At 36.7% G+C, this 27,887-nt stretch overlaps 1 protein-coding gene across 11 annotated transcripts; it reads right to left on the reverse strand.

Moving 5' to 3' along the window:
* Positions 1-1,575: 1,575 nt before the first annotated feature.
* On the reverse strand, positions 1,576-26,025 carry LOC131538759 (gastrula zinc finger protein XlCGF8.2DB-like). 11 transcript variants are annotated; one of them, XR_009270666.1, is made up of 6 exons: positions 25,825-26,025; positions 24,365-24,465; positions 18,822-19,018; positions 17,481-18,484; positions 9,131-9,284; positions 8,885-9,001 (listed from the first exon to the last, which is right to left on the reverse strand). XR_009270666.1 is itself a non-coding variant. In XM_058772855.1 (4 exons), exons 2-4 carry the CDS (start codon positions 18,991-18,993, stop codon positions 1,839-1,841), a joined length of 2,013 nt encoding a protein of 670 aa, XP_058628838.1. In that variant the 5' UTR covers positions 18,994-19,018; positions 19,721-20,840; the 3' UTR covers positions 1,576-1,838. The 11 variants fall into 11 exon arrangements, 4 of the variants coding, with proteins under 4 accessions (XP_058628838.1, XP_058628837.1, XP_058628836.1 ...); XR_009270665.1 differs by having other exon boundaries at positions 24,292-24,465; XR_009270667.1 differs by having other exon boundaries at positions 24,292-24,460; positions 25,825-25,844.
* Positions 26,026-27,887: the final 1,862 nt, after the last annotated feature.

Raw genomic sequence — 27,887 nt, forward strand, 5'->3', positions numbered from 1 at the left:
CGAATGCTTTGATTAATGTAGGTAATCGGTGAAGGCCTCCGCTAAATGCAGCTGCTAATCAGTTCGTGCCTGTGTGAACAAACAGACAGCCTTCTTGGCACAATACACAATTCTGCCACACACTGATTATGTCACAATTTATGTGCCCACATGTGGAAAACTTGGTTGAAAATAAAATTTGCAATTCCTTTTGAAAATAGCCTGGAATATTCTTCCATACTCACTAACTATTATCTAACAACAAACATGATGACATGAAAATACCACTATTAACTATTAAAGTAGATTCAAGAATAGGTCAGCTAAGGCGTTACTTCATCAACTTGCCAGCGAATATTCTCCAAAGACACTGAAATGAATCAAAGTCTATTTAAGATGAGTCATGTCACTCGGCGGCCATCTTTGAAACACCTTTCAGGCATCCAACTGCAGCTCCTATCTCTTTGAACGGGGAAACATCAAATTCTCCAAAACTGTTCACTAAGCTTACGATTAAATTTCATATTTGAAATCATCAAAGAAATCTGACAAAAACTGTATCATAAATGTTGTCTCTTTTGCTCAAATAGAATTATAAAAAGCTTATTTTTCAGGCTAGATCAGTGCGCATGCGCAGTCCTAAACGCATGTCTCAGAACGCTGACTGTTTCTATAGCGACCGGGACTTCTAACAGCAGCTGCAGTGAAGTGATGACTTTCCCGATTAGTGATTGGCTCTTTCATTCAGAAGAAGACTTCCTGCAATTGAGCGGCCATATTGAGCGTTGGATTTTTTCCCCTTTCAAACTATACAAGTGACATATCTTGGGTATTCTATAATCTTTGAATGAATGGGGTTTAGCACAGTGTTTGGAACTATTGGTGGCTCCATGACATGCTTTACTTCCGCATTCCTCAGTTCCTATGGAAGCCTATGGGAGTGTTGCAACTCTGTTTCTCAATGACTCTGACTGTACAGCAGCATTTTTGTCCGTGTGTTGCCATAGTTTCTACAAGCGGAAACCGAGAATAGTGTGGATATTACATCATTGATAGGCGACAATGACCAGGGACGAGCCATTATTTAAAACTGGAATTTCTCTGGATTTACAAATCCTTGGTAACTTTTGGGATAACTTAAGTACACAACTGCATGAAATACATCACACTGATATTTTATTATTAATCTTACATATTGTGCCTTTAATCAACAAGACCACAAAATAAGCAAGTTTCATCAATTTCAAGATATTTACAGATAGATTAATTACAACTGTCGCTCATATCTTTTAAGTTGTTGCACTCATTACATCTTATGATAACGTCAACATGGGAGATGATGTACGGATCGCATTCAGGCTATAGTGTATGTACTCTTTTAGCACTCATTAAGTAAATACTTACTTAAATGAAGTACCTACTCAGAGAGTATGCGAATGCAGCCCAAGAGTCATATACTTTCCTTCTGAAAGTTACAGTACCCCCTGGAGGCGTGACCTTTGTAGAAATTAAAAGGCTTCAGTACTCCATGACCACCCTCTCTTCTTCTGTCATCATCTTCTCCTCTTTTATAAAAATAACAGCAGTAAAAGAAGTAGTCATAAGTGATAATCAGATATAGCCTGCATTCAGCTGTAATGTGAACATAGCCTTGATTTTTTCGGGTCATATTCTTTAACCAAAGACATAAGCAGAGTCTCACATCTGCTGACTTTTCACATGTATCTTTATTTGGGATGGCAAAAAAAGAAAAGAAATAAAGAAAGAAAAAGGTTTTATTATAAAAACCACAATTACATGGTCTTCCAGAAAGAATGTACAAATGATTGTAGAAATCACTCCTTTTTCTAAACATCTTGTCACTCTGAGGAAAACTGCAATTTCTTCCCAGAATGTGTTTTCAAATGACGTTTCATGCTGCTTTGACGTTTGAAACTCTTCTCACACTGAAGACACTTGTAAGGTCTCTCTCCAGTGTGAATACTTATGTGAGTCTTTAGGGTTCCTTTAGTCCTGAAACTCTTCTCACACTGAAGACACTTGTAAGGTCTCTCTCCAGTGTGAATTCTCAAGTGATCCTTGAGGTGTCCTGCTTTTGAGCAACTCTTCCCACAGTGACGGCACATGAAAGGCTTTTCTCCGATGTGAATTTTAACATGATCCTGAAGGTGATTTGTGTCTGTGAAACTCCTTTCACACTGATGACATTTAAATCTGTTTTCTCTTGAATGAATACTGATGTGATAATTAAGGTTTTCTTTATATCTAAAGCTCCTTCCGCACTGATCACATGAGAATGGATTCTCTCCAGTGTGAATTCTTATGTGAGCCTGTAGGTTTCTTTTAATTGTGAAACTCTTTCCACACTGAGGGCAGATGAAAGGCTTCTCTCCAGTGTGAAGTCTAATGTGGCCGATAAGGATAGTTTTCTGTGTAAAACTCTTTCCACACTGAACACATATGTATGGTTTCTCTCCAGTGTGAATCCTTGTGTGAATCTTAAGGCTTCCTTTATGTGCGAAACTCTTCCCACACAGTTTGCAGGGGAAAGGTTTCTCTCCAGTGTGACTTCTCATATGGACATTAAATTGTTTCTGTGTAAAACTCTTTCCACACTGAGGGCATATTATTGGTTTCTTTTCAATGTGAAATTTCATGTGCATTGTAAAGCTTCCTTTCTGTTTGAAAATTTGTCCACACTTTTGGCAGGTGAAAGGTCTCTCTCCAGTATGAACTCTAATGTGGGAATTAATGTTTGTACTTTGTGTTTTTTGAGCGTTTTTGGGTGAGGAAGTCTTTTCAGTCTGTGAGCAACTAATTGATTCTTCTTCAGTTTTGAAATCATGCTGTTCTTCATTTTGATCTTTCTCTTGAGTTTCATTCAGTTCTTGACTCTCTTCTTTCAGTGCCATCAGGTCTGAGGTGAAAAGAGACAAATACAAGTTAACATCAGTTTAACGCAGCAGCTGGAGCACTTACTAGTCACACTGACCACTGTCTGCATCATCTTAGTCTGGAGGACAGAGAATAAGCAGTTACTGGCCACACCATTTGCCAAGTTCAGTCTGAAACGAAAGAAGCACCGGTCCTCACTATACACAAAGTACACAAGTTGCGTACAGCCCTAAAACCACCAGGGGTCCCCACTGCAGCTGTGCAATTAATAGAATCTTACTTTAATTTTATTATTTTGACTTTCAACAAAGATGAAAACACAATGCTGCATTTTGTTTCTGTCATTTAAAGCAGCATGGTGGCTTTCCTTGCACGTGATCTGAGATGGTGTGCAACAGACAAGTATAGGCTACTACATAGGGTGTGCACTTAAATGAAGAAATACACTCAAAAATGTCAAAATGCCATTCTTGGTGAATTTTCAATTAAATGCAGTCAGTTATCTCTTAAGGCCAATTCACACCGCACAGACAAACGCCAACAAACAAGTTGGCTCAAGCTGGCGGTTGGATTTAGAATTCTATGAAAAATATGTTCACACTGCCCCAACAAACTTCGAGTGACAGAGAGTCAAGTAACACCGTGTCAATATCAGTGTAGACAGCGTCACTCATTATAATCAATCAACCTCTGTTGTAATTTTGTCACATCACGCCACGCTGCTCTCGTCCCGTGTAGATGGTGTAAGTCTGATTGGGAATGAAACTGATGATCCTTTAACCACAATCTAAATATTACTTATTTATGAAAGTAACATTAATCCTCTGTGTCTTCAGTGGCTCAGATGTCGGGAGTAAATGACAACTGCTATGTTCATTATTACATCCAAAAACAGAAAGCCTCAAATCGCTTAATCGGAGACATTCCTGTCTTTCCCTGCACCAGAGTCGACAAAAAGGTGAACAGCTCACTCAGGGCGGGTCTAAGGTAAGACGGTCTTGTCAATCAACTATCGTGGGAGTGGCCTGTACAGAACTACGTCATTCTGACAAGAATCTCAGAGCAGCCTGATTTGAGAAAGGGAATTTTAAAATAGGTATTTAAAAAAAAAAAAAACACTGGGTGGATTTTTATCATTATAGGATGGATGTGTACACACACTTCCAACACATTTATGTTCAAAAAACTTGTAAAGAGAATTTTGCATCCGATGATCCCTTTAATGTCTTTGCATGTCATTCTTCGCCTGAAAAGGCGGCGAATAAAACAAGAGGCCGTGGGTGAAGCACACTTTAAGTGAAATATGCACATCATCATGGCAACGGTTCGTGGCCACGTCAGAGTTTGCTGGAAAATAATTTCACACTGCTCAGACATGCCACGACCCAACAAACGCAGATTAAGCATGTTCTGTCGGGTGAAAACAAACTCCAACCAACGCCAACTGACGCCGACAGGGGTAGCACACTGATCCAACAAACTCTAACAGACTAGTTTGTTGGCGTTTGTCTGTGAAGTGTGAATCGGCCTTTAAGCGAACATGAACTGGAAAAGTAATCAAATGATGCTTTTGCACTGCATGGAACGGCTTGGCTCGGTTTGCATTTCCACTGAAGTTTAGTACCGCTTTAGAGGTGTTTTCACACTTGGGTCCTCTTTAAAAGAACCGAACCCAGACCCCTTTAAGTGGACCAAGAGGTGGACCAAGTGAAAAAGGACAGAGTTTTCTTTACGTTCACACTGTCCCCGTTTCTGAAAGAGGACCTTTTGTGGTCCACTTAAGCAGTAATAGTGTCTCAGACCTCTTTGTGTTCACACTGTTGCTTTTTGGATCTAGTCCAGTTCAGTGTTTGATGGCTGACCCTATGGCCTCCAAAATTTGATCCTATTCACTTAAAATGTATGGGCCTCACTAACCAAGAGATTGTTTGTAAAGATTATTGTTGTTGTTGTTGTTAGTATTAAAAATAACTACAATACTGTTGAATGAGCTTACATTTGAACATGGAATATTCCTCAAAAGTTTATCTTTTTCACAAAAATATACGTTTTACACACCTTTGTCAATAATATTTATTATTGAATAGTTTTCCGTGTTTATGTGATCCATGTTTATTTTATAGCACAAGGCATTGATGACATTGAGAAAGAAAAAAATAGGATAAATAGAAGAAAATATAATATAATAAACTCCTTTATATTTTTCAGGTACAGTATGTATCCTTTAACCCTCTGGGTTCTGAGGGTGTTTTGGGGCCCTGAAGAAGTTTTGACATGCCCTGACATTTGTTTCTTTTTCAGTATCTTAAAAACATATTAATGGCTAAAATCAAATAAGACTGTCTTCAGCACAAACTGGGCTACAATAATATGCTAGCACCATAAAAGTACACGTTTGTGTTTTTGAGAAAATGTTTATGCGTGGTTAGTGAAAAACGAAATTTAAGTCGCTGAAATAAGGCCATAAAACACACACAGAACATTTGTTCACAATACTTTTGAGAACTGGATGTGGTAGACTAGAGTTTTTGCTACAAAATGAAGTGAAAATCATCCTGTTCACTCCTTCACAGAAAACAATATATTGATTTAACATTTGTAAAACATGTTTCGTGATCGAAGCCTGTATGCGAGGGAGTGACAATGGCCATGAATATTTAGTGATTCACACCTGAGAGACAAAGGGCCTCCCATAATGGGCCATCAATATGAATGTGACTGAGGCAGGTAAGAAAGAGTGTGAGGAGAGTAAAATAATGTGGGTTTTTGATTATTATTTTAATTTTATTTACAATACAGTATAATAAAAATATACACAGTGAAAGTCAAGGACGTATGATTGAACATACTGATCTGAACACTGAGACTTGAACAGTAACACACCTTTGTGCAAAACATTCATTCATAGTGTTAAAGCTGTGGATTTATATGTTATAAAACATTAAACAAACATCCTGGTGTTGTGAGGCATTTAGACAATGAAATTACACATATTTCAAAATGTTTCACTTGATTTCATACATGTAGTCAGGAATTATAGTTTGGGAAAAGTCTAACTTGTAAAATGTGCACAAGCTGTGTCACAATAACAACAGATGCAAGTAATCTACTCATCAGAGTGATATGCTCCACTGGATCCAGCCGCGCGACGCATCGCGTTGTTTGGTAAATTCTGGATTATTTCTCTTTGCACGTCGTGTTCCAGAAACAAAAAGTAGCCGGGATTAACTTGTTTGTTTACGCTGAGGTGATGTGGGTGTTTACATGCGCGAGTCTCATGTGGATATTTAGAATCTGAAAAGCGTGATCGGTGCGTGGGCATGACCGCATTGGATGTATTGAGTTGAGACGGGAAAACTGGACATCGTGTTGGTTTCATACGGATTACTTTAACAGAGAATATTTGTTTTGGACGTGACTTATTTCATTTAAAAGTAGACATTTCAAGCTTTCTATACATATATTTCTCATGTCTTTGAGGCAAGTATTCGCAGAGATTCGTGTTGTTTTATTTACATGTCTGTGAAGAGAGGTGACGGAGACGGCAGAGAAGGCACCCTGTTTATTTTCCTTATTTTTTAAAAGCACATAGTTTTGTTGTTATTATGACTATAAACAAATAAAAAGTAGACCTTGCAGTTTCAAATGATACCTTATTCTTATCTGTACGATCAAAACTCACTGAGTATTTTTAGTTCTTTTCGCAAGAAATGGAATAATCCAATATAAAAAATAAAACTAAAACAAGATTCTGGATAAACTGAGAATCATTTATTTGGTCTCAAATAGAGATCACGATTCTGAACTAAACAAAATGTGTGACAAAATATTAATTGCTGCAGTCTATTTTAAAGTGTTTAATTTGAATGAATTATTAAACATTTCAATATATATGCATTTAAAATAATATTTAATACACCAATTTCAATATTAAAATAATGAAAAAGTGGTTTGAATGAATGATTCAATGACATAAATACTTAATTACTGGATGAATTTGCATTTTTTAATGAATAGAGTTTTAATTTAATAAAGCGCCAGTTACTTTCAAAAGGTGATTTGCTCTATTTTGATCGCAGCCATAGAAATCAATGTGTATATCCAAATTATAAAATTTCATCCCAGTATTTCTGTGATAATATGAATGATTGTAAGACATACTGTGAAGTTGAAAAGACTGTTTGTGAAGCTGTTTCTTATCTAAACATGCTGTCTGCTCTCTGCGTCAGAGGCAGCGCGAACGCAGATTTGAATGGGTCCCACTTTATATTTGGTGGCCTCAACTACTATGTACTTACATTTAAATTAATCATTTGGTACAATGCATTTATTGTGTACATATGTTTTTACATATGTTTTTAAAAATACATATGTAATTACATTTATAATTACACAGTTGACCCATCCCTTACACCTTAACCCACCCTTAAACTTACCCAGACCACCAAACCTGTCCCTAACCTTACCCCTATCCCACCTCAAAAGCAGCAACTGTGTTTTGCAATACAGTATGAACAAAATAAGTACATTGTACTTATTTTTTGATGTAAGTACATAGTAGTTAAGGCCACCTAATATAAAGTGTGACCTTTGAATGTAAGACCAAGACTTTTTCAAAGGTGACAGGTGAATCGTCATTTAGAAATTAAATTGTGTAGGTGTTTGAATCGAGATCGCGATCTTTTAAATATTAATCATGCAGCTCTAATTCATCGTATGAATAGTATAGATTCTACTTATTCTCATATTAGGCTGCTGTACTAGAACAACAGTAATGCACAGATCAGTATATTGATATACGATTTCTTTCCCAGATGTTTACATTCGATTGAGACAAAACTGTGTTTGTGAACCACTGGTGTTTTTGACAGTTTAAAAACAATAGACGCCAAGGAGTGTAGTTTAGTACCTCCGCTGGGATGTGTGTGCTCGTAATCCATAACGTATATCAAAAACTTGCAAGGCACACAACCGCGTCTCTCTTACACAGTTTGGAAGCGGCTGAAATTAAAATAAATGAGTGTACGTTGTAAGCAAATAATTTGTAGAGATCTGCCAAGAAGCAGCAGCCATGATGAACAGCTGATTTGTACGGAGACATCTGATGATCAAAATACATCGTAATGTGCGAATGGAAAAATCAAGTGAGCCCGGACCGATTTGTGTTCACAATGCACGTTTTTAGCGAACCGTACCTTTAGCTGAAAGCGAACCATACTCAGATCACCTCCCCGAGATGGTCTCAGTTCGCTTCTGATGGGTCTGAGATCATTTCGAGTGTTCACATATGGGCCAAAAATCATGCGAACCGTGCGCAGACTCCTGAAAAGGACCAAGTGTGAAAACACCCTAAGTGGGTGGGATTATACATGTCGCGGCCAAGAGCTGAGCGACCTCCTGAAAAACATTTTCATTCTGCGTCGCCCCATCAAGCTCTTGCTGGATCTGCTTCTCTTTTATCAACAAGAGAAATGTCTGTATTTCCTCAACAGACCAGTTGCGCAAAGAAAGATCTATACAGGTGGAGCTGGTAAAGGTGGAGGGTTTCAGAGAAACTCTGAAAGTGTGCTGCAAAATGCTCAAGTGGAAGTAAACCAGGCATTTAAATGTAAATCAGCAAGCTCATTGGTTGTATATGCATCGGACCAATCAGCTTGTGCCAAGTCGTTTAACGCTGTGAATATCATAAGTTACGTTAAGAACCCATTAGCCTGCGCCATCTAGAGTTTCATGAAAGAACTAGGCATTTATTTGATGGACTTTTAAAATTTTTATAACACGCTATTTCAGTTTTATACATTTTGTTTACTTAATGCACTTTATAATATAAATTTCATGGCATCTGTATTTTTAGTTGAAAGTGTTCAGTTTGTATCTGATCTCCGACCTAAAATGAGTTTGACACCCCTGAGTTATTACCAATAAACAGAGTTCACTAGCAGAATCAAAAGCTGGTCTCAGTCTCTCTGTACAAATCCACCTGTTACTAAAGTTTAATTCAGAGTTTGTTCCTCACATTTCTGTCCTGAGTCTTAATGTGAAGAAGATCCCACACGTGTGCTGCTACAGGAGTTCAGGAGAAACTCTCATCCTAGATCAACTTCTGAAGGTTTATTTACAGCTGATGCTGTTAGAACGTGAAAATCACAACAGAGGTTTCCTTTAGTGCACAATTCATGTCTTTGTGCTCTTTTTTTCAGTTTGTGTCTTAAAAAAACATCAGCATTTGAGTTCAGCTTTAAAAATGAAAACCAACCTGTTTGTTCCTCAGTATCTTCATGTTTGACTCTGAATGTTTCTTCAATCTTCATGTCTTCACTCTCCTCTTTAATAAACACCATCTTTATAACAGTATGTCGCGTGGATCTCAGCTGCTTTGGGAGTTTTTTTCTGTGTTTGGACACATTGTCCTGTTTAAGATAATTAAAAGAAATTGACAGAAATCATTTCTTAGTTCAGTAGTCAGTGCACTGGTTAGTTAGGGAGTGAGTCAGAAATAATGGCCTTAAATCACCTAATAACACACACACACACAACCAAAACTAGCACTCAAATTAATAAGTCATATACATTATAATTAAGTCATATAAAGCCTATATACAAAGCCTATATATAAAGTTCACATTTGTATTAAGATTTATATTTGGTATTTTCTGATTTGTAGGTTATATAGGTTCCAGTTTAATGTAATAAATTCATTTCACATGTTTGTGTTTGTTGTGTTTTAATTAGCTTGTGCTGTCAGCGTGCGGCGATTCGAGTGATTCAAAACAGTGATTTTTGTGAATCAATTGATTCAAAAGACTCGGTTTCGAAAAGCTCCGTTTCTCCATCACTGCTCGTGGAAGCGTTTTTACTTACAACATATCCTTCATTAATATCAGACAGATAGATAAAGCATTAATGTAATTCATCTCACAGCTTTATATACATTCTTTAAACCATTTAAATGATTAACAGCGCTCACCTTTCTTCAGCAGAATCACAGACGCGGGCGCGCGGCGCAACCTTATGACGTCACCTCGACAGACCAAAATAAAAGTCTTTTTCGCCAAAAGCACCGGATTTACATTAGAAAACAAATGTAAATAATAAGGTATATGATGAAATAAAGAGACGAACTATTATTAATAGATTAGCTTTCTATCAAGTCTGTGAAGTGAACTGTGAAAATATCACAAATGCTCTGTAGTTTATCACGAATTGAAAACACTTCAATCAAGGACAAACTCTCTTGATATTCAAATTACAGGATTGGAAAGATCTGTCAAACTATATAAATAATTTGTAGATCAAATAGTGATTTAACCATTTAATTTATTAAATTAAATTGAATCCTAATGACAATTAATTTTATTTCATCTCAGTTTCTCCCCTGAATGTAAAGGCAATAAATCAAATTTCAGCTTTATTTGCAGTGGATTTTATCAAAGGTCCATGACTGTAAAGGATTACATTGACGGTAAATTTAAAATAGTTGATTTTGACCGCCTGAATGGAAATTTAGTTTTAATGGAAATGGTTAAAATAATTTATTTGAAATGTTAATAAATTGTGATTTACATTTCCCCAGATGATCTTTATTAAAATTAGAAAGCAATATATAATCTGTGCTAAAATGTGTTAATACTAAACTTATTTATATTATAAAGTTCTCTGATTTCAATTATTTGAAATCGATTTAGAAACATAATTTTACTCCACATATTAGCCCTTTATGAATAACAGATACAAACTTTGTTTAAAAAACAGTTTTTGCAGTATATAGGAATACGGTTCATTGATTTAAAGCCTTTTACCCTTTCAGTTTCTTTAATTGGCAAAAAAAAAAAAAAAAGAACAGAACATTTTTTTCCTGCACGTGTAACGTTAGCTGATATTGTGGTCAGCTAACTATGGACAAGTGTAAAAAATAAAATTTGATATGTGGAAATTGCTAACAACAAAACGTCAAACAGCATTTCCAAACAAAGCACACAGCATTTGCTGAGATGTACGGTGACCGGGAGGGGACATGTTCGGTTCAATTAATTTGTGGGAACGTCATGATAACTCGTGGGAACATGATATTATGTTGTGGCCGCGAGATCATTTTGCCGAGGTAATGACATCCTTATGTCGTGGCCATGAGATGTGAAGTTCTTATCGTATCAGTAAGGAATAATTGACTCCGGACCATTGAATTATTAGAAAATAATGCACACCCGAGGTGGTGATGAGGCCAATACACCTCGGGTGTGCATTATTTTCTAATAATTCAACGGTCTGGAGTCAATCATGCCGCTTATACTACGGTTGCCACACCTCAAGACATCAATCAGATGATATATTTCAAGGTATTTGTCTGGTTTTTGTCCTTAAAATGCTATTGTGAGTAGGATTATTTCTTCCGCATCTCATCCAACGCCTCCGTTGCTAATTCTAAAACGTCATTTTAAACCTAGTAACGGAGGCTTGAGCCGTTGATAGCAGACTAATAGTGCAGTTATGAGAGAGAGAGAGCACATATGAATTATCTCTGTGCATCTCTCAGAAGTGTTCGGCTAATGTCTCTAACGTTACTAATAATGAAACTTTAAGTTCATTTTCTTCATGAACAGCGCCATTGTTACCTCGCTTGTGAGAAGTCAATTTGTTTTTAAGTTGATGTTACGGATAAAATCGTCAGAGTAGCGCTAACAACATTAGCGCGTATATTAATGTGTGTGCAAACTGTGTGCGTGTCTGTGAGGGAGAGAGAGTGGGAGAAATAGAGTATGTGCTTTCCGTACATAATAAAATGTAATTTTGTGGCAAAAACATGGACACGATCTGTCATTTTTATCCTTTTGTTTACTATATTTATTTGTTTGGCCTGTGTCGTTGTGGGTTTTGGTTATTTTGCTGTTGTAAGACCTTTGAAATAACAGAAATCATTTGGCGAAGTGATATGGTCATGTAATGCGGTCAAGAGCTGCCTGGAACTACATTCGCAGTGCGTTTAATAATTGAAAATAATTGCACACCTTAGAACGTTCATCTGCCAATCAGATTCAAGCATTCAACGGCCCCGTAGTATAATGCTGCCATCATGTGCTATTGGAATTATCGTAAATACGGGTTTTCTAATCGGAAATTGACGTGAACGGCCTCTCAAGTTGTATTTACTACTGGGAAATTCTGAAATAATTTTGATACCCGAGTTTCCGAGTTGGGCGGGTGAATTCTAAGTAGTGTGGAATCATGTGAAGTAGTTATTTCAAAGACTATAAATACCCAAGACGTGTCAACACTCAGTATGGCTGCTGTACCGAAAAGAGCCAATCACGATCAATAAAGTCTGCGCGTCACTGCAGCGGCCGTTAGAAGTCCCGGTTGCTACAGAAACCTAGGACTGCGCATGCGCACTGGCTGATCTAACCTGAATAATACGCTTTTTATAACGCTATTTGAGCAAAATAAACAACATTTATGATACAGTTGTTGTCAGATTTCATTGGTGATTCAAATATGAAATTTAATCGTAAGCTTAGTGAACAGTTTTGGAGAATCTGATGTTTCCCCATTCAAAGAGATAGCAGCTGCACTTGCATGCCCAAGAGGCGTTTCAAAGATGGCCGCCGAGTGATGAGACTTTGGCCATTTTCAGTGAGTAGCTAAAGAATTAAAAAATTATGCTTATTTACAGTCTGTCATCAGCCTTTGTTAACTCGGATTTGTGAACTCGGACACCATTACACCGTGCATGCGCCATAGTTGAATTGCCCATTAAGCAGCGCTGCAGAAAACAAATGAGGTCCAACTCACGCCCGTTTCACACCGCAAGCGTGAGCGGCGCGTCAGCGTTACTACAGCGTCACTGCAGCTGCAAATTCGCCAGAGTATTCACACTGGAAGCGTTTTTGGAAGCGTCACATCAGCGGCTCCAAAGCGACATATTTCTTTACAAAGACAACTATAAATTTGTTTTTAGAAGTTGGTCAGTTATAAACTTGAAAGTTTTGAAGTCTTGGGGATTAGCGTGTAAATGGTCAACAACAAAAACATCTCCTATCATGTTGTTTCAGTCATACTCAAATATAGAAAGTGCTGTTTATACTGTTTTTTTTTTTTTTGTTTTTTTTAAATTATTATTTTTAATAATATATACTTTTACCCATATCTCCATTTCTTATAGAAGCTGTCAATAATGAATGAATAATGAATTTATTATGAAGGCCTACTGTATATACTCCATTGTAACTTAATATCCTGAGCAAGATGAATTGTTCGTTGTGAGTTTGATAAAATGCTTTAAGTTATAATTTGCTTATGGCAATTCAAAATGAAAAAAGTTAAAATGGGTAAATATTCTATACATATTTTTAATTGTTCATTTTCTTTCCTGACATACTTCAATTCGTCTTAAAACACACTAGACATGCTTATTCTGTGCATTTTTAGCACGTTTTGTGTGAAATATTTATTTTGTCCATCAAAAGTGTGCTGTCACTTTAATTGAGCGTGAGCGGCGCAGCAAAAATAGACTCGGCGCCGAAACCATTGCTGCAGCACTGCTCACGCGACGCTCACGTGCTGCTCCTGCTCCCGGTGTGAATGCACTCATTTGTTAACATGGGCGCCGGAAAAAATACGCGCTGCTCACGCGCCGCTCACGCTTGCGGTGTGAAATGGGCGTCAGTACGATTCTCATTAAAAAACAAAACAAAAAAAAACTCGTTAAACAGTTCCGTGTCCAACCCGAACTCCATCAGGTGACAGAAATGGAGTATAAACCATTGGGAAACCAGGCTCAGTTGGTTTTTAATGCTGCTAAGAGGGCCAACAGCCAATTACATGCTGCAGAGTATCAGAAATGTAGGCATTAACTCTCTAAATTGCAAAGATTGCCATAGTGATAGCTATAGCATGGGACAAAATGTCAAAATATACACATTAAGCAATGTAAATGGACACTAATAAAATAATAAGGACTAACATTTAATTGCTTATTGTTGTACAATATGACCTACCTCACTGCAATGTTTGCAGACTCGGCAAATGCTGCACACATTGTCGGTTGCACTATGTTGTTAGTATTGTGCTACTGTTAGATATGTCCCTATTTTTGTACTATGATCTCGGAGATACTGTGTTAATAAAAAGCACTTAAACTTGAATAGAAACCTATTCAAATTTTTGAAATTTGTATTAATACCATCTATTATTCTGGTTCAGGCGACCGTTATATGAATAGACAAATACATTGGAATTAATTAAATAAATAAAAAAATCTATAAAAGATCTACAGGTGATTTTATCTAATATTTTTTAATTATCCACCAAATTATCATTTCTTCTGTTTATAGTCTTATAAATTAACTGCAGTTAACTATAGTCGAAGAAAAGAAGAAAAAAACTTGGCATTAAGCTGATTTTAATAATTCAGTTTTTGAAAGAAAACAAGAAAAAAAAACTGAATTATTATTAAAAACCAAATTATATTAGCGATCTCTTAGGGCAGGGGTGCCCAATCCTGCTCCTGGCGATCGGCTGTCCTGCAAAATTCAGCTCCAACTCTAATCAAACACACCTGCCTTTAATTTTCAAGCGATCCTGAAGACCTTAATTAGTTGCTTCAGGTGTTTTGATTAGAGTCGGAGCTGTACTTTGCAGAAAGTCGATCGCCAGGAGCTGGATTGAGCACCCCTGTCTTAGGGTCTCACACACCTGCTAGGTCACTTAGATCAGTAAATCAGTCGTTGTTGACTGTCCCTCGTTTCAAAAAGAAGTCAATAGGTGACCGTGCATTTTCAGTAGTAGGTCCACAATTATGGAACGGTCTTCCGCACAGCCTCCGTCTATAGAGGTTTTTAGGTCCCAGTTCAAGACACATTTTAGTCTGGCCTTTGAAGTAGGGAAAGTATGATTTGGGAAGCTTTTATAAATGTTTATTTTACTCGTGTGTGTATTTTATTTTTATACTTAATTTTTGTGAAGGACTTTGGGCAACGAAGTTGCATTTAAATGTGCTATATAAATAAATAAATTTGAAGTTATTAGTACTGTATTAACGGCTGTATTAATTATGATAATTAATCATCGCGCAGTGAATGCTTTTGGACTCTCAAGACGTGTTTTTCCCCTCAAAGTTGGATAATGTCAGCTCTCCTACAGTCACACATAGCTACATTATGTCAGGAGAATGTCTTTAAATTCTAATCAAGGAAAAATCAAAAGTTGCGCTTGAACCACTTTGCGAGGAAAAATTAAGAAATTGCTTCTGCGCAGCTTGTTACAGTACCAAGTTCCGATTGGCCAATCACAATTATTTAGTTCATAAATGATCGTAAGTAGAGAATTTTAACATTTCATGTGCATGATATGTTTTACGTAATACACAAAATTAATAACCCAAAAGGAGATGGTAAGGGAGGGATGGTGGTTTTAGAGAGGGGATGCTTTTTGTCATTTTTTTCCACCAGGGGGATCCCGCTTCCCCCCTCAATTCGAGCCCTGACTAAGGGTGCATTCACACCAGGAAAGTCCGATAGTTCACTTGCTTTGGTCCGGACCAAATAGAATGTTTTTTTTTTGTTTGTTTGGTGCGGTTCGCTTTCACACTGCCCTTTTTGTAAGTGAACCAGAAATTGTAAACACAACCACACATGTGCTAAGGTCATCCTGTTTTTCCCTGCTTGAGAATTTCTGTCCAATGAACGGAAGTGCAAAAACAGGCTAATCAAGGAGATCTTTCGTAGTGCAATTTTTATTCTTTTACTGATTTGCTGTCATGAGATAAAACGCAATATGAAGAAACTTATGAGCATCATATATGAGACAATGTCATACAATGTTCTAATTACGACTTGCCAAAAATAAAATCTATAGATATGAAATACTCAAAGCATATCAAAATGTTAGTTTAAACATTTAACCTAGATAAATGCGCTCTAGGGGCATATCCAATCGTTTGTGCGGAGAGTTGAAGCTGAAGCGCGCTTCAGAACATCATACAAATATGCCGTAATTGTTGCTCATAAAGGTAATAATAATACATCGTTCGGAACTGTAAAGGGTATATTTTTATTTGAGTGCACTCACAATATCGAGAAAACATGCTTTTCTAAAATAAAGAAAACTAATAGGATGCGCTTCCCGTCAAAAATACCGTAACTCAGTGAATGTTTTCCTTACAGACATGATTAATATATCTATAGAAAGCTTTGAATTTCTACAAAAGGAAATAAATCATATCCAAAACAAAAACTCTTTCATTATAATCCGTAAAGATGCATTTATTTTTAAAGGCTCGTCCAATAAGAAGATGGCAAGTCAGGATTTTTAACTTCATCTTTGTGACACTAACTCAGAAAACACTAGTTTATTAATAAATAATTCAAATATATCCTTACTATTTTCCCCAGACACATTCATTGTAACTTTTGCCGGGGCTTTGCGGCAAGCTTTAGCCTATTTAGTGCGCTCATGTCACGTTGCTGTGGGCGCTATGGTCATGAAAACTCATAATTTGCATGCATTTTTGAAAACGAGTGATTTAAGCGATTGAAATGCAAACAACAGCAATATATGCGCGAGCTGTGTGTTTTCTGAGCGTGCTTTCTGCAATTGGGTCGGATCAAGGCCGGTTCATATTCTCACCTTAAACGAACCGTACCAAAGTTCCGCTTTTGGTGCGCACCCGCTGCATTCTCACCTGCCCAAACGAACCACACCAAGAGGGAAAACGGACTCTAGTACAATTCAACCGAACTAAATGAGGCAGGTGTGAAAGCACCCTAAGAGGTAAAGTAAAATATAATGAATATATAGCCTAGCTCTAATATTTCGCGAAATGCTTGTATAAACTTAATTTCTCATGTGAACTAACAAATGCTACGTGACATGTTGTCTACAAGCCGCTTTAATCGCATCTTTCTGCGAGTGAAACACTGATTGTGCGATTACATGAGGCATTAGATGTTAATTCATGTTTATTTCACGTAAAAACTAGTTGTAAATAGAGGAAGGGATGATTGCGCTCCGCGTACCATCAGAACGGTACCATCAGGACTGAGACGTTTATACAGCAATCTGTCTTGCCTCATCAAACAGCGTCAAAACGGCATTTATTGTCTGAATTTCCTGAAAAAATCCTGTAATGATTTGTTCGGTACACGTACGTACCGAACCGAAAGACCCATACCGAAAATTATTTTCGGAACGAATACGTGTACCGTTACACCCCATCAGAAAATCATTAGTTATGTGTGTGTTCATGCTTAATTGATGCATAATTGTGAACAAGCTAATCATTAATTACAAGTTTATTTATGCTTAACTAATGCATTATTCTTGACCTTTAAAATAAAGTGTTACCTTTTTATTTTGTAGAAGTTCATTACACAACTTTTGTTAAATGTAATACAACTTGCTTTAGTAAAAGTGTGGTTACTACAGTTACGGTTATTACAGTTTTACTATAGTAAAAGCATGGTTCATTTTCATAACGGATAGGACAAGCACTGAGCATGTCCACCTCTGGCTCAAAACCAGCCAAAGCATGAAAGCATATTTGAATTTAGCAGTTAATCACATGACACACTGAACAATAATCACTCCGGTGTGATTGTAAAGAGCTACTTTACTTTCGAAACTCATGTAAACGGCTTCTCTCCAGTGTGACTCTTCATGTGTTTGTTAAGGTTTCCTTTTTGAATGAAACTCTTCCCACATTGTTGGCAGGTGAAAGGTTTCTCTCCAGTGTGAATTCTCATGTGGTCAACAAGGTGTTGTTTATATGTAAAACTTTTTCCACATTGAGAACACGTGTAAGGTTTCTCTCCAGTATGAATTCTCATGTGGTTTTTAAGGTTTGATTTACTAATGAAGCTCTTTCCACACAGTCTGCAGGTGTAAGGCTTCTCTCCGGTGTGAACTCTCATGTGGTCTTTAAGGTGTCCTTTTTGAGCAAAATTCTTTCCACATTGTTGGCAGGTGAAAGGTTTCTCTCCAGTATGAATCCTCTGGTGGTCATCGAGGTGTTGTTTATGTTTAAAACTTTTTCCACATTGAGAACACGTGTAAGGTTTTTCTCCACTGTGAATTCTCATGTGGTTTTTAAGGTTTGATTTACTAACGAAGCTCTTTCCACACAGTTTGCAGGTGTAAGGCTTCTCTCCGGTGTGAACTCTCATGTGGTCTGTAAGGGTTCCTTTTTTAGTGAAACTCTTTCCACATTGTTGGCAGGTGAAAGGTTTCTCTCCAGTATGAATCCTCTGGTGGTCATCGAGGTGTTGTTTCTGTTTAAAACTTTTTCTACATTGAGAACATGTGTAAGGTTTCTCTCCACTGTGACTTATCATGTGGTATTTAAGGTTTGGTTTTCGAATGAACTTCTTTCCACACAGTTTGCAGGTGTAAGGTTTCTCTCCAGTGTGAACTCTCATGTGGTCTTCAAGGATTCCTTTTTTATTGAAGCTCTTTCCACATTGTTGGCAGGTGAAATAACTTCTATTTGCCGTCATTTGAGTCTTTTCAGTATGTGAGCAACTAAATGATTTTTCTCCAGTCATGAAATCATATTTCTCATGCTGAACATTATCTTCCTTTTCATTGAGTTCTTGACTCTCCTCTTTCAGTGTCTTCAGGTCTAATGCAAAAAAGACAAATCCAGATTAACAATTTTTAATGGCACAAACAAACATCAAAACCAACAACATGTAGATCTTATACACACTAAGCTATTAAAGAAGGTGTTAAATATGATCTTCGAATAATGGGATGAAATTTTAAGTGTTGAATGGGTGTCCCTTATTTTGCCTCGCTGAAGGTGGCATCCCTAACCTGATGCGACCCGCTCCATGTCAAATAAAACTTTAATTACAAAACTCATATGACATTCTTCAAAAATATCATTTATTTCTGTAGAGTTGGGCATTTTAATGAGGATCAAATGAGTGAGTTCAGCTTTGAGAATGAAAACCAACCTGTTTGTTCCTCAGTATCTTCAAGTTTGATTCTGAATGTTTCTTCAATCTTCATGTCTTTACTCTCCTCTTTAATAATCTCCATCTTTGTTTGTTCCTCAGTATCTTCATGTTTGATTCTGAATGTTTCTTCTATCTTCATGTCTTCACTCTCCACTTTAATAAATGCCATCTTTATAATAGTGTGTCATATAGATCTGTAAGAGATGAATCACAAATTCCTTAAGTTATCAACAGCACAGATCTTATATAAGCAAGTGTGAAGTGCTCTCAATTCCCTATACACTGCGTTCCAAATTATTATGCAAATTATATCCTTCTCTGATTTTCCTAATTAGGCGATACAAATGACAGTCAGTACAGGTGCTGGTCATATAATTAGAATATCATCAAAAAGTTGATTCATTTCACTAATTCCATTCAAAAAGTGAAACTTGTATATTATATTCATTCATTACACACAGACTGATATATTTCAAATGTTTATGTCTTTTAATTTGGATGATTAGAGCTTACAGCTCATGAAAGTCAAAAATCAGTATCTTTTTGAATGGAATTAGTGAAATAAATCAACTTTTTGATGATATTCTAATTATATGACCAGCACCTGTATAATTTTCAAGTCATCAACCGTTAGGGTATAATTCAAATTTTATTGAACAAACCTCCCAATGATAACAGTATTTATTTCAAAAATGAAAAACTCAAAAATGCACTGTTCCAAATTATGCACAACAGAGTTTGAAAACATTTTATAGGTTGTAAAGAACTGAAAATGGTTATTTGTTGAATTTGCAGCATTAGGAGGTCATATTTACTGAAATCAAAAGCTATTTCAATCAAAAACATCCTAACAGGGCAAGTTACATGTTAACATAGGTCCCCTTCTTTGATATCACCTTCACAATTCTTGCATCCATTGAACTTGTGAGTTTTTGGAGAGTTTCTGCTTGAATTTCTTTGCAGGATGTCAGAATAGCCTCCCAGAGCTGCTGTTTTGATGCTAACTGCCTCCCACCCTCAGATCTTTCACTTGAAGATGCTCTAAAGGTTCTCAATATGCCCATAGCAGCCAATAACACCGAGGTATTCTTTGCAGCATGAGATGGTGCATTGCATTACATGAAGATGATTTTGCTACGGAAGGCATGGTTCTTCTTTTTGTACCATGGAAGAAAGTGGTCAGTCAGAAACTCTATATACTTTGCCGAGGTCATTTTCACACCGTCAGGGACCCTAAAGGGGCCTACCAGCTCTCTCCCCATGATTCCGGCCCAAAACATGACTGCAACCTCCTTGCTGACGTCACAGCCTTGTTGGGACATGGTGGCCATCCACCAACCATCCACTACTCCATCCATCTGGACCATCCAGGGTTGCACGGCACTCATCAGTAAACAAGACTGTTTGAAAATTTGTCTTCATGTATGTGTGGGCCCACTGCAACCATTTCTGCTTGTGAGCATTGGTTAGGGGTGACCGAATAGTAGGTTTATGCACAACTGCAAGCCTCTGGAGGATCCTACACCTTGAGGTTTTCAGGACTCCAGAGGCACCAGCAGCTTCAAATACCTGTTTGCTGCTTTGTAACGGCATTTTAGCAGCTACTCTCTTAATCCGATTAATTTTTCTGGCAGAAACCTTCCTCATTCTGCCATTATCTGCACGAACCCGTCTGTGCTCTGAATCAGCCAGAAATCTCTTCACAGTACAATGATCACGCTTAAGTTTTCGTGAAATATCTAATGTTTTCATACCTTGTCCAAGGCATTGCACTATTTGACGCTTTTCGGCAGCAGAGAGATCCTTTTTCTTTCCCATATTGCTTGAAACCTGTGGCCTGCTTAATAATGTGGAACGTCCTTCTTAAGTAGTTTTGCTTTAATTGGGCTCACCTCGCAAACTAATTATCACAGGTGTCTTGAGATTGATTTCAGTGATCCAAAGAGCACTGAGACACAATAACATCCATGACTTTAATTGAAAAATAAAAAATTAAATGTTTATGACACTTAAATCCAATTTGCATAATAATTTGGAATGCAGTGGGGTGGGGGTGGGGGGGTAATGCGAGAAGACAAAAGAGCTACTTTTGTTAAAACTTTAATTTCTTCATTTGATATAAGGGAGTGTCTTCAGAACTTTTTTATTTGGGTTACAACGCAAGGCAATTGCTTATCCATTTTGTTAATAAAAGTTAGATGTTTAATATAGCCTATGCGAATTTACCATTGTACTATTTTATGGCTGATGTGTTTTAATTAATAAGATAATAAACCACAAACTATGATCGTTTTTAGATAGCCTAAGGGGAAATCCATATTTCTGTTAAATGAGGGTAAAACTGAACTTTATTAACAAAATGAATAAAGATATAAGATTAATATAGGTAAATTTGTCATTGTACTATTTTATTGTAGACTATAAACAGTTTTTTTCCCATTAATAATAATGAGCAATAAGCATTCGGTTAAAGTAAGGGGAAAATCCAAAAAAGTTTTATGTATGTGCAAGACTGATGTGCCCACGGTGTTCCAACGTGGGCACATCAGTCTTATTTTGTTCATAAAAGTTTTATGTTTAACATAAGCAACTTTGTCATTGCAGCATTGCTGATGTTGTGTTTTTTTATTTATTAAGAGTAATATTGAATCAACCTTAAGCATTAATTGTGTTTCAAGAATAGGAAAGACCTAACGTTAAAGATCAAAAAGTGCTACAGATGTGAGAATGCGAGATTTGTTGCTGCTGAGGAAAATGGACTCTCTCGCTCTTTCTCTACTGCGTCTTTGCTATGTCTGTAGAAATGGCTGTTAATTCTTAATGTGGGTACGGCACAGATATGTTACAGGTAATAACATAATTAAAAAACCATGTCAACAAATGATTTTTAAGTCAGTTTAATAAGTTGAAACGACTTTCACAGACAATTTTATTCAACTCATGTTTAACCATTGCTTGTCATTGTAGGCTTAGGCTACTTTTCTCAATGACTTTTAATGAATAAACAAATTAATAAAATTAATTTTATTTATTTTTTGTTATATATTGTTCATTCATTTATTTTTTATCACCGCACCACCAGCACCCCTATTTTTTCGTGGGCTACACTCCAGGGGGTGTATGTAATGTATTTATATGAGCATTTCCCTTTTTAGAAGAAATAAATATGGTTCAATAATTAAAGCTGTACATGTTTGGTTTCATCAACCAGCAAAAAAATGACAACATACTCAGGAGTTTCTCCTCATCTATCATTATCACGTTTACATGTACACTTTTATGTCATTCCGATTGAAATATTCGGTGGACTGTTTACATGAGACGTTATCTAATCCAATATGGTGTTTACATGTGCCGGTGCTTTCATTTTGCGATGGGAAAAAACGCCCGTATTTGCGTTAATATAAGTCCACATGAAATCAAAATTGACTTTATTTACTTTACTAGCGCACATCGCTAGTCTTGATGTTAATAATTAATCCATGCAAGTTATTCTGCTGAAAAAATTGTTTGTCTTGGTAATCTTTAATCAAAATCTGAACATTTGCTTCCGCTCTGGAATGGCATTCCTTCTCTGATGACGTCAGTTTGACGGCTTGGGTAGAATATCCTTAACCACTCCCCTCCAACCATTAGGTTGCTATGAGTGAGAGACAGAGAGGAGGAGCGCAAAAATAAAACCCCGCCCTCTACTCAATATTCTGTTTCTGCTGGAAATACGTCACTACACTGAAATAAAGTCGCAGCAACTTCCGGTTCACGTGGACCTCCGGAGCAGGTTATATTCCAGGGTTAGTTCACTTCAGCGCTATCAGCGCCTGCAAGATCTACTGCCAAGCCTTAAGTGGGCATGACAGATAGCGCACAACAGTATATATTATTACAATACAGTTATGTATATAGCCTTATATATATACACACACATATAATATATATATTAGGGGTAGCATGGTACACAGTTGTCACGGTTCGGTATGTACCTCGGTTCGGGGGTCACGGTTCAATACGATTTCGGTACAACAGGGGGAAAAAAAATCAGTTCCAGCATTGCTAACTTGACAGCGCAGTTGGTACTTTATCAAAATAAAATACAGTGAGCTAAACATCAGCACGCCTGCCTCTGTGTCACCGTTGGAACGCGACTGAAGTACAAAGCCTATCATTTACATAATAAATAATAGTTTAGCATTCAGATACATTACATCGCAAATATGGAAATATTATGGAATATTTGGATTTGTGCCAAATGAAAGAAGTAGGATACACGAGCACAAAGCTCCATTTCGCAAACAGTTGAGTGCGCAAGCCTTTAAAGTATACTCCCTTGTCAGTCTATGTGAGAGACGCGATCAGAATCAGCACATGGTCACTGTCTAGTGGGCTTTGTTTTCAAGTGCGCAACTCATGGCATTCGCTGTTCTTCTGCTGGCGGTTATCAAACCGCATTACTGTGGGTGCCCCCTTCTGGATTGGGGGTGAATTGCCTGAATTCGTCGTAAGGCCTCATGCACCGAACCGTGATGTGACACTCCTTTTTTTGTGCCCATTTGGTTTAATTAAATTTAAAAGGGTTAAAATTAAAAAAAAAATTTGCAAATTACTTGCATACATTCTCTTTTTTGAGGACCAAGACTAAAATTTCTAGTTTTAATTCATTTTGAGAGAATATTTGGTGGATTTTTGCAAAAAATGTCAATGTGGTGTAACCGTAAAACTTTGTACCAAACAATTGATCTTGTTTAAAAAAGGTGAAATTCTAAATAAAACACCATATCAGCTAGTTTGGCATAACCTTACATTAAACATATTTAATAGTAAATAAAGGTAAATGGAACACCATTGTTCTGAATATTATAATTCATTTGGGGAATTATGTGACAAGTCAAATTTCTGAAGTGTCAAGGTGGTGTAACCACCATTCAAGGAGCCATTTTGTTAATATTGTGCAGAAGACCACGTGACAGGAAATTGTATTACAGAGAAGGACCCCTGATGAGACTAACTGCTGCATGCAAAGGTTAGTAACTCTCTTAGGTATACGTCAAATGGTAAGACCCCAGGAATACATTGATAATTGATCATTTTTATAAAAATGAGTATTAACTTGAAAAATTACATTTGAAATATTCCCACCAAGGCCATGTGCTTACATAGGTGTCCATGATAATGCCTGTCAAAATTGAAAATTTAATTAAATTGAAATTGACTCCTATGACTTTCTGTTAGGGGCCAATTTCAGGGTGAGGTGGTAAAAAAAAAAGAATATACTGTAATTGTTTTTAGAAGCTCTGTAGGCTAATTGTTTTGACTTTTCTATTGTATTTGTAGCTATCAAAAGAGAGGGAAAGACGAAGCATATTCCAGTAGCCAAGCTATCCAAAACAAAGCAGGAGAAGATGAGGGAAAATAGAGAGTACCAGAGAAACTACAGAAAAAACAATAGGGCGCTTGATGTTCTCAACTTAACTCCACCATCTATGAACACATCAGCAAATGAGCAAATTCAGCATCTTGACAATCCTGAGCCCATGCAGAATCACCGTTGCGCTTCGGGCGTCCCGTGTTCGAGTCCCGGCTCGCGGACCTTTCCTGATCCCCTCCCCTCTCTCTCTCCAACTTCGTTTCCCGTCTACCCACTGTCCTATCAAATAAAAGGCAAAAAATGGTATCCCATAGCAAAAAAAAAAAAAAAAAAAACCCAAGGTAGCAGCAGCTAAAAATGAACTATAAAAACAATTCAATCAAGGTAAAGCTTTAAGCATGAAAGGTTCATGGGTGTGGGCTAAATTACTTTACAAACATTTGACATTAAATATCATTCAGTGTCTATTTCAATGCACTGCAGCTTTTTCCTCTTTGTGAAAACACTCTTTTCACAAATGAAATATTCTCTAATCCAACCAGTTACTTTTCTTAGAGTAATAAAATTAACTACTGACTTGTACTCAGTCGACAGCAAGGTGGCAGAGGCTCGCAAAAAGCGGGGGAGAACCTGCACCAGCACCACTGACAGATGAAGAGGAGATGGTCAAGTATGGGAAGAATTTTAAAATCCAAAAGGAAAAAGAATAACTGTTGTTTTTGTAGGAAATAAAGATGACCAAATAAAATGTGAATAATTTGTGTTTATTTAACAGCTGTGGTGGTGGTTATGGCATCTTGTAGCTACATCCTTCCAGTCCACACAGTAATCCGATTCATTTTCAGAAGTGCAATGGTGGAGATATGCTTGTCAATGCATCAACCACAACTGGAAATCCTGAAGGAAATTCTGATTACTTCCAGAGGTCTCAGCAAGATGTTATCAAGTGAACATCATCAGATTAGCCTCATTTAAACCTATTGCTACACCACTGATTTACAGTCGTGTTAAATTCCTCTTTGACGGACTTGTTCCCAGGAAAAAAATCCTCAGAATGAGTGAGAGAGGGACACACACTTTCCTTAAAATCTGCATACAGCGGACTTATAATCAAAGCACAGAAACGTTTCAAGAACATCGGTAAAATAGTCCATGTGACATCAGGGGTTGAACCGTAATTTTACAAAACTAAGAGAATACTTTTTGTGCGTTGATTTATTGATTATTTATCATTAAAAAAAACTTTATCTGCCTGCCCGTTAGTCTCGCATATCCGCCATGTTTGTAGTTTTTGAACACTTTTTATGCGTGTTTGTAGTTCTAATCGAATCCTCATCCACCGCGCAATGTGTTGTGGGCAATATTAGCCGTTAGATTAGAGTGTGCATCGATCTGCACTTTGAATTTTAATTTCGAGTAGCAGACCATCCGGGAATCTTTGGCATACTTATCAACATACTATGATTTGGGACATACTAATAATTCTATTTCCGAATACTATTTAGGACGAATAAAATGCGAATTGAACGCAGCAAAAGTAACCAGCCTTGTTTACATTCAGCACGCGCGCGCTTTCTACTGAACGTAAACGAGTTGTATTGATTTAAACACTTTAAACATTTGAATAAAAGCGCTCACCTTTCTTCAGCCTAATCACAGCGCGCGGCGCAGCCTTATGACGTCACATCACCACACCAAAATAAAAGTCTTTTTTCCCCGCTTTATTAAACTTTCGAATAACCAACAGGCATTGTCATCTTTCCATTGTTAAACACATTAACAATAAATCCAAGCAGCATATAACAATATGATACTAAAAAAATAGTAAACATTAAAATAATACTAAAAGCTAATTCTAACAACAATAAGTTTAGAGTTTTGAGTCACTCTTCACTTTTAAATGTTGTATGGATTGAAATAAAGTTCTAAAATAATTTTTAAATGCCATAAAACAAGGAGAAACTTTAACAAATCTACATTTGTGTTTACAAAACTTTGCTACAATCAACACATTATTGCACCGAAATTCAATCTCTTTGTTTTGCGTAAAGACACCAAATTTAATAATGTGATTTTACATTTTTCGTCTTCAACCACTCATACAATCTGACCCAAAAGGATCTAACAATAGTACAGCTGTAAAAAAAAAAAAAGATGTTCCTGAGATTCGATAACTTTCAAGCAGAAAGTACATAAATTACTGTACAAATTAAATCTCATTCTAACAAATTCCTTCATTTTAAGTATGCAGGGAAATGACAGATATCTACTTCTAACTTTAATAGTGTCAGCTTTTCAAATCAAATGTTGCTTATTATTCCAAATAAAATCGTAATGAATTCAGTTCATTTGCTTAATACACCTGTCTGGTACCACTAATGAATATGCTGGGTAAATTCATCTTGATATCCCCTCCATTTCTGTTAATAATATTCTCCCAAAAACTGAAATATTTCTTTGTAACCAGCTATTCAATATTTTTATTTATTTATTTATTAATTATTTATTTGTACAACAGCTATGTGATTTCATTTTTGACTGGAATATTATAAATTACATTTTTCGTGTTATCATGAATAGTCAAAATCTCAAATTTCTTCAAGTGTAAATGTAACCCTGTGGCATCTGAACAAAAAATAAATAAAAAATACAGCTTTTAAGGCATTAGATATTTGATTAAAGTCATTGAAAATAATGTTGTATCATCAGCTAGTTGTGTAATCACCAAGGATCAACCCAAAACATTTAATGGTTTTATGCTTTCATTATACTTAATATACAGTGATAATATTGCAAAACCAAAATATTGCAGAGACTGTAAAATAACTGTGTTGTAAGGGAAAATAGGTCAATTTAGCTCAAAGGGAATCATTTATGATTTTATAGGGAATTTGAACAGAATCACTGTTTTGCGGCTGATCACTGAGTCGGCAGCGATTCACTGAACGAGCCGTATAACATCAACTCTGCACTGGATATTAACATCCAAAATATAGTGAAAACACTATTAATAAGCACAGTAACAAGTTTGGCAGTTTAAGACATTAACTTGTAAGCACAAAACACAAGATACTTCTCTTTTCAATATAAATAAGACTTTATTTGATCAATCTAAGACATGTAAACTAATCTAACACATAAACACAAGCACTCATACATTCACACACGTTGCAGGAAGAGAGAAAGTGAGAAAAGAATGAGTTTAAGAGAATGAAAATGTGAAATCCCAAGCTTACAGCAATATGTGCTATTGCATAGACCTGAACAACCATTAACCCTTGCACTGAGTTCCTCAATGAGGCTAAAATTTATATTAAATGCACCAGTTCAGCTAGAATCTGGAGGTTGTACTTGCATTGCGTGTTCAAGGGGTTTCCTTGTTGTAGTTGCAGAAAGGGGTTTCCCAAAGTTGTTGATTGGCTCGAAGTTCAGTAGTCATTGAAGTGACGTCTTGGGAAGCCAATGGTTGGGCGTTGGCTGAAGAGTTGTGGGCTGGTTGAAGTTTTGAGGCGGTCATAGACTCGAGGTGAATTCGGAGACACGGTGTTGCGGCAAAAACTTAACTCAGAACTAGGGTTGGGCGCTATACCGGTATTAACGTGACTACCGGTATTATGTTGTGCCATGATATGGATTTTGCTATACCATGGATACCGTTAAATATTCATGAATTTCATTGGATGGACAGACAAAGATATAAA

This window comes from Onychostoma macrolepis, chromosome 04, assembly GCF_012432095.1.
Source record: "Onychostoma macrolepis isolate SWU-2019 chromosome 04, ASM1243209v1, whole genome shotgun sequence".
Classification (NCBI taxonomy): domain Eukaryota; kingdom Metazoa; phylum Chordata; class Actinopteri; order Cypriniformes; family Cyprinidae; genus Onychostoma; species Onychostoma macrolepis.

Coding starts and splice junctions, on each gene's coding strand:
- LOC131538759 (XM_058772855.1), bottom strand. CDS start 18,993: ATGGCATTTATTAAAGTGGAGAGTGAAGACATGAAGATAGAAGAAACA. Junction 18,485..18,821: donor AGATACTGAGGAACAAACAG/GTTGGTTTTCAT, acceptor TTTTTGCATTAG/ACCTGAAGACACTGAAAGAG. Junction 2,714..17,518: donor CCTTAACAAACACATGAAGA/GTCACACTGGAG, acceptor CCCACATTAGAG/TTCATACTGGAGAGAGACCT.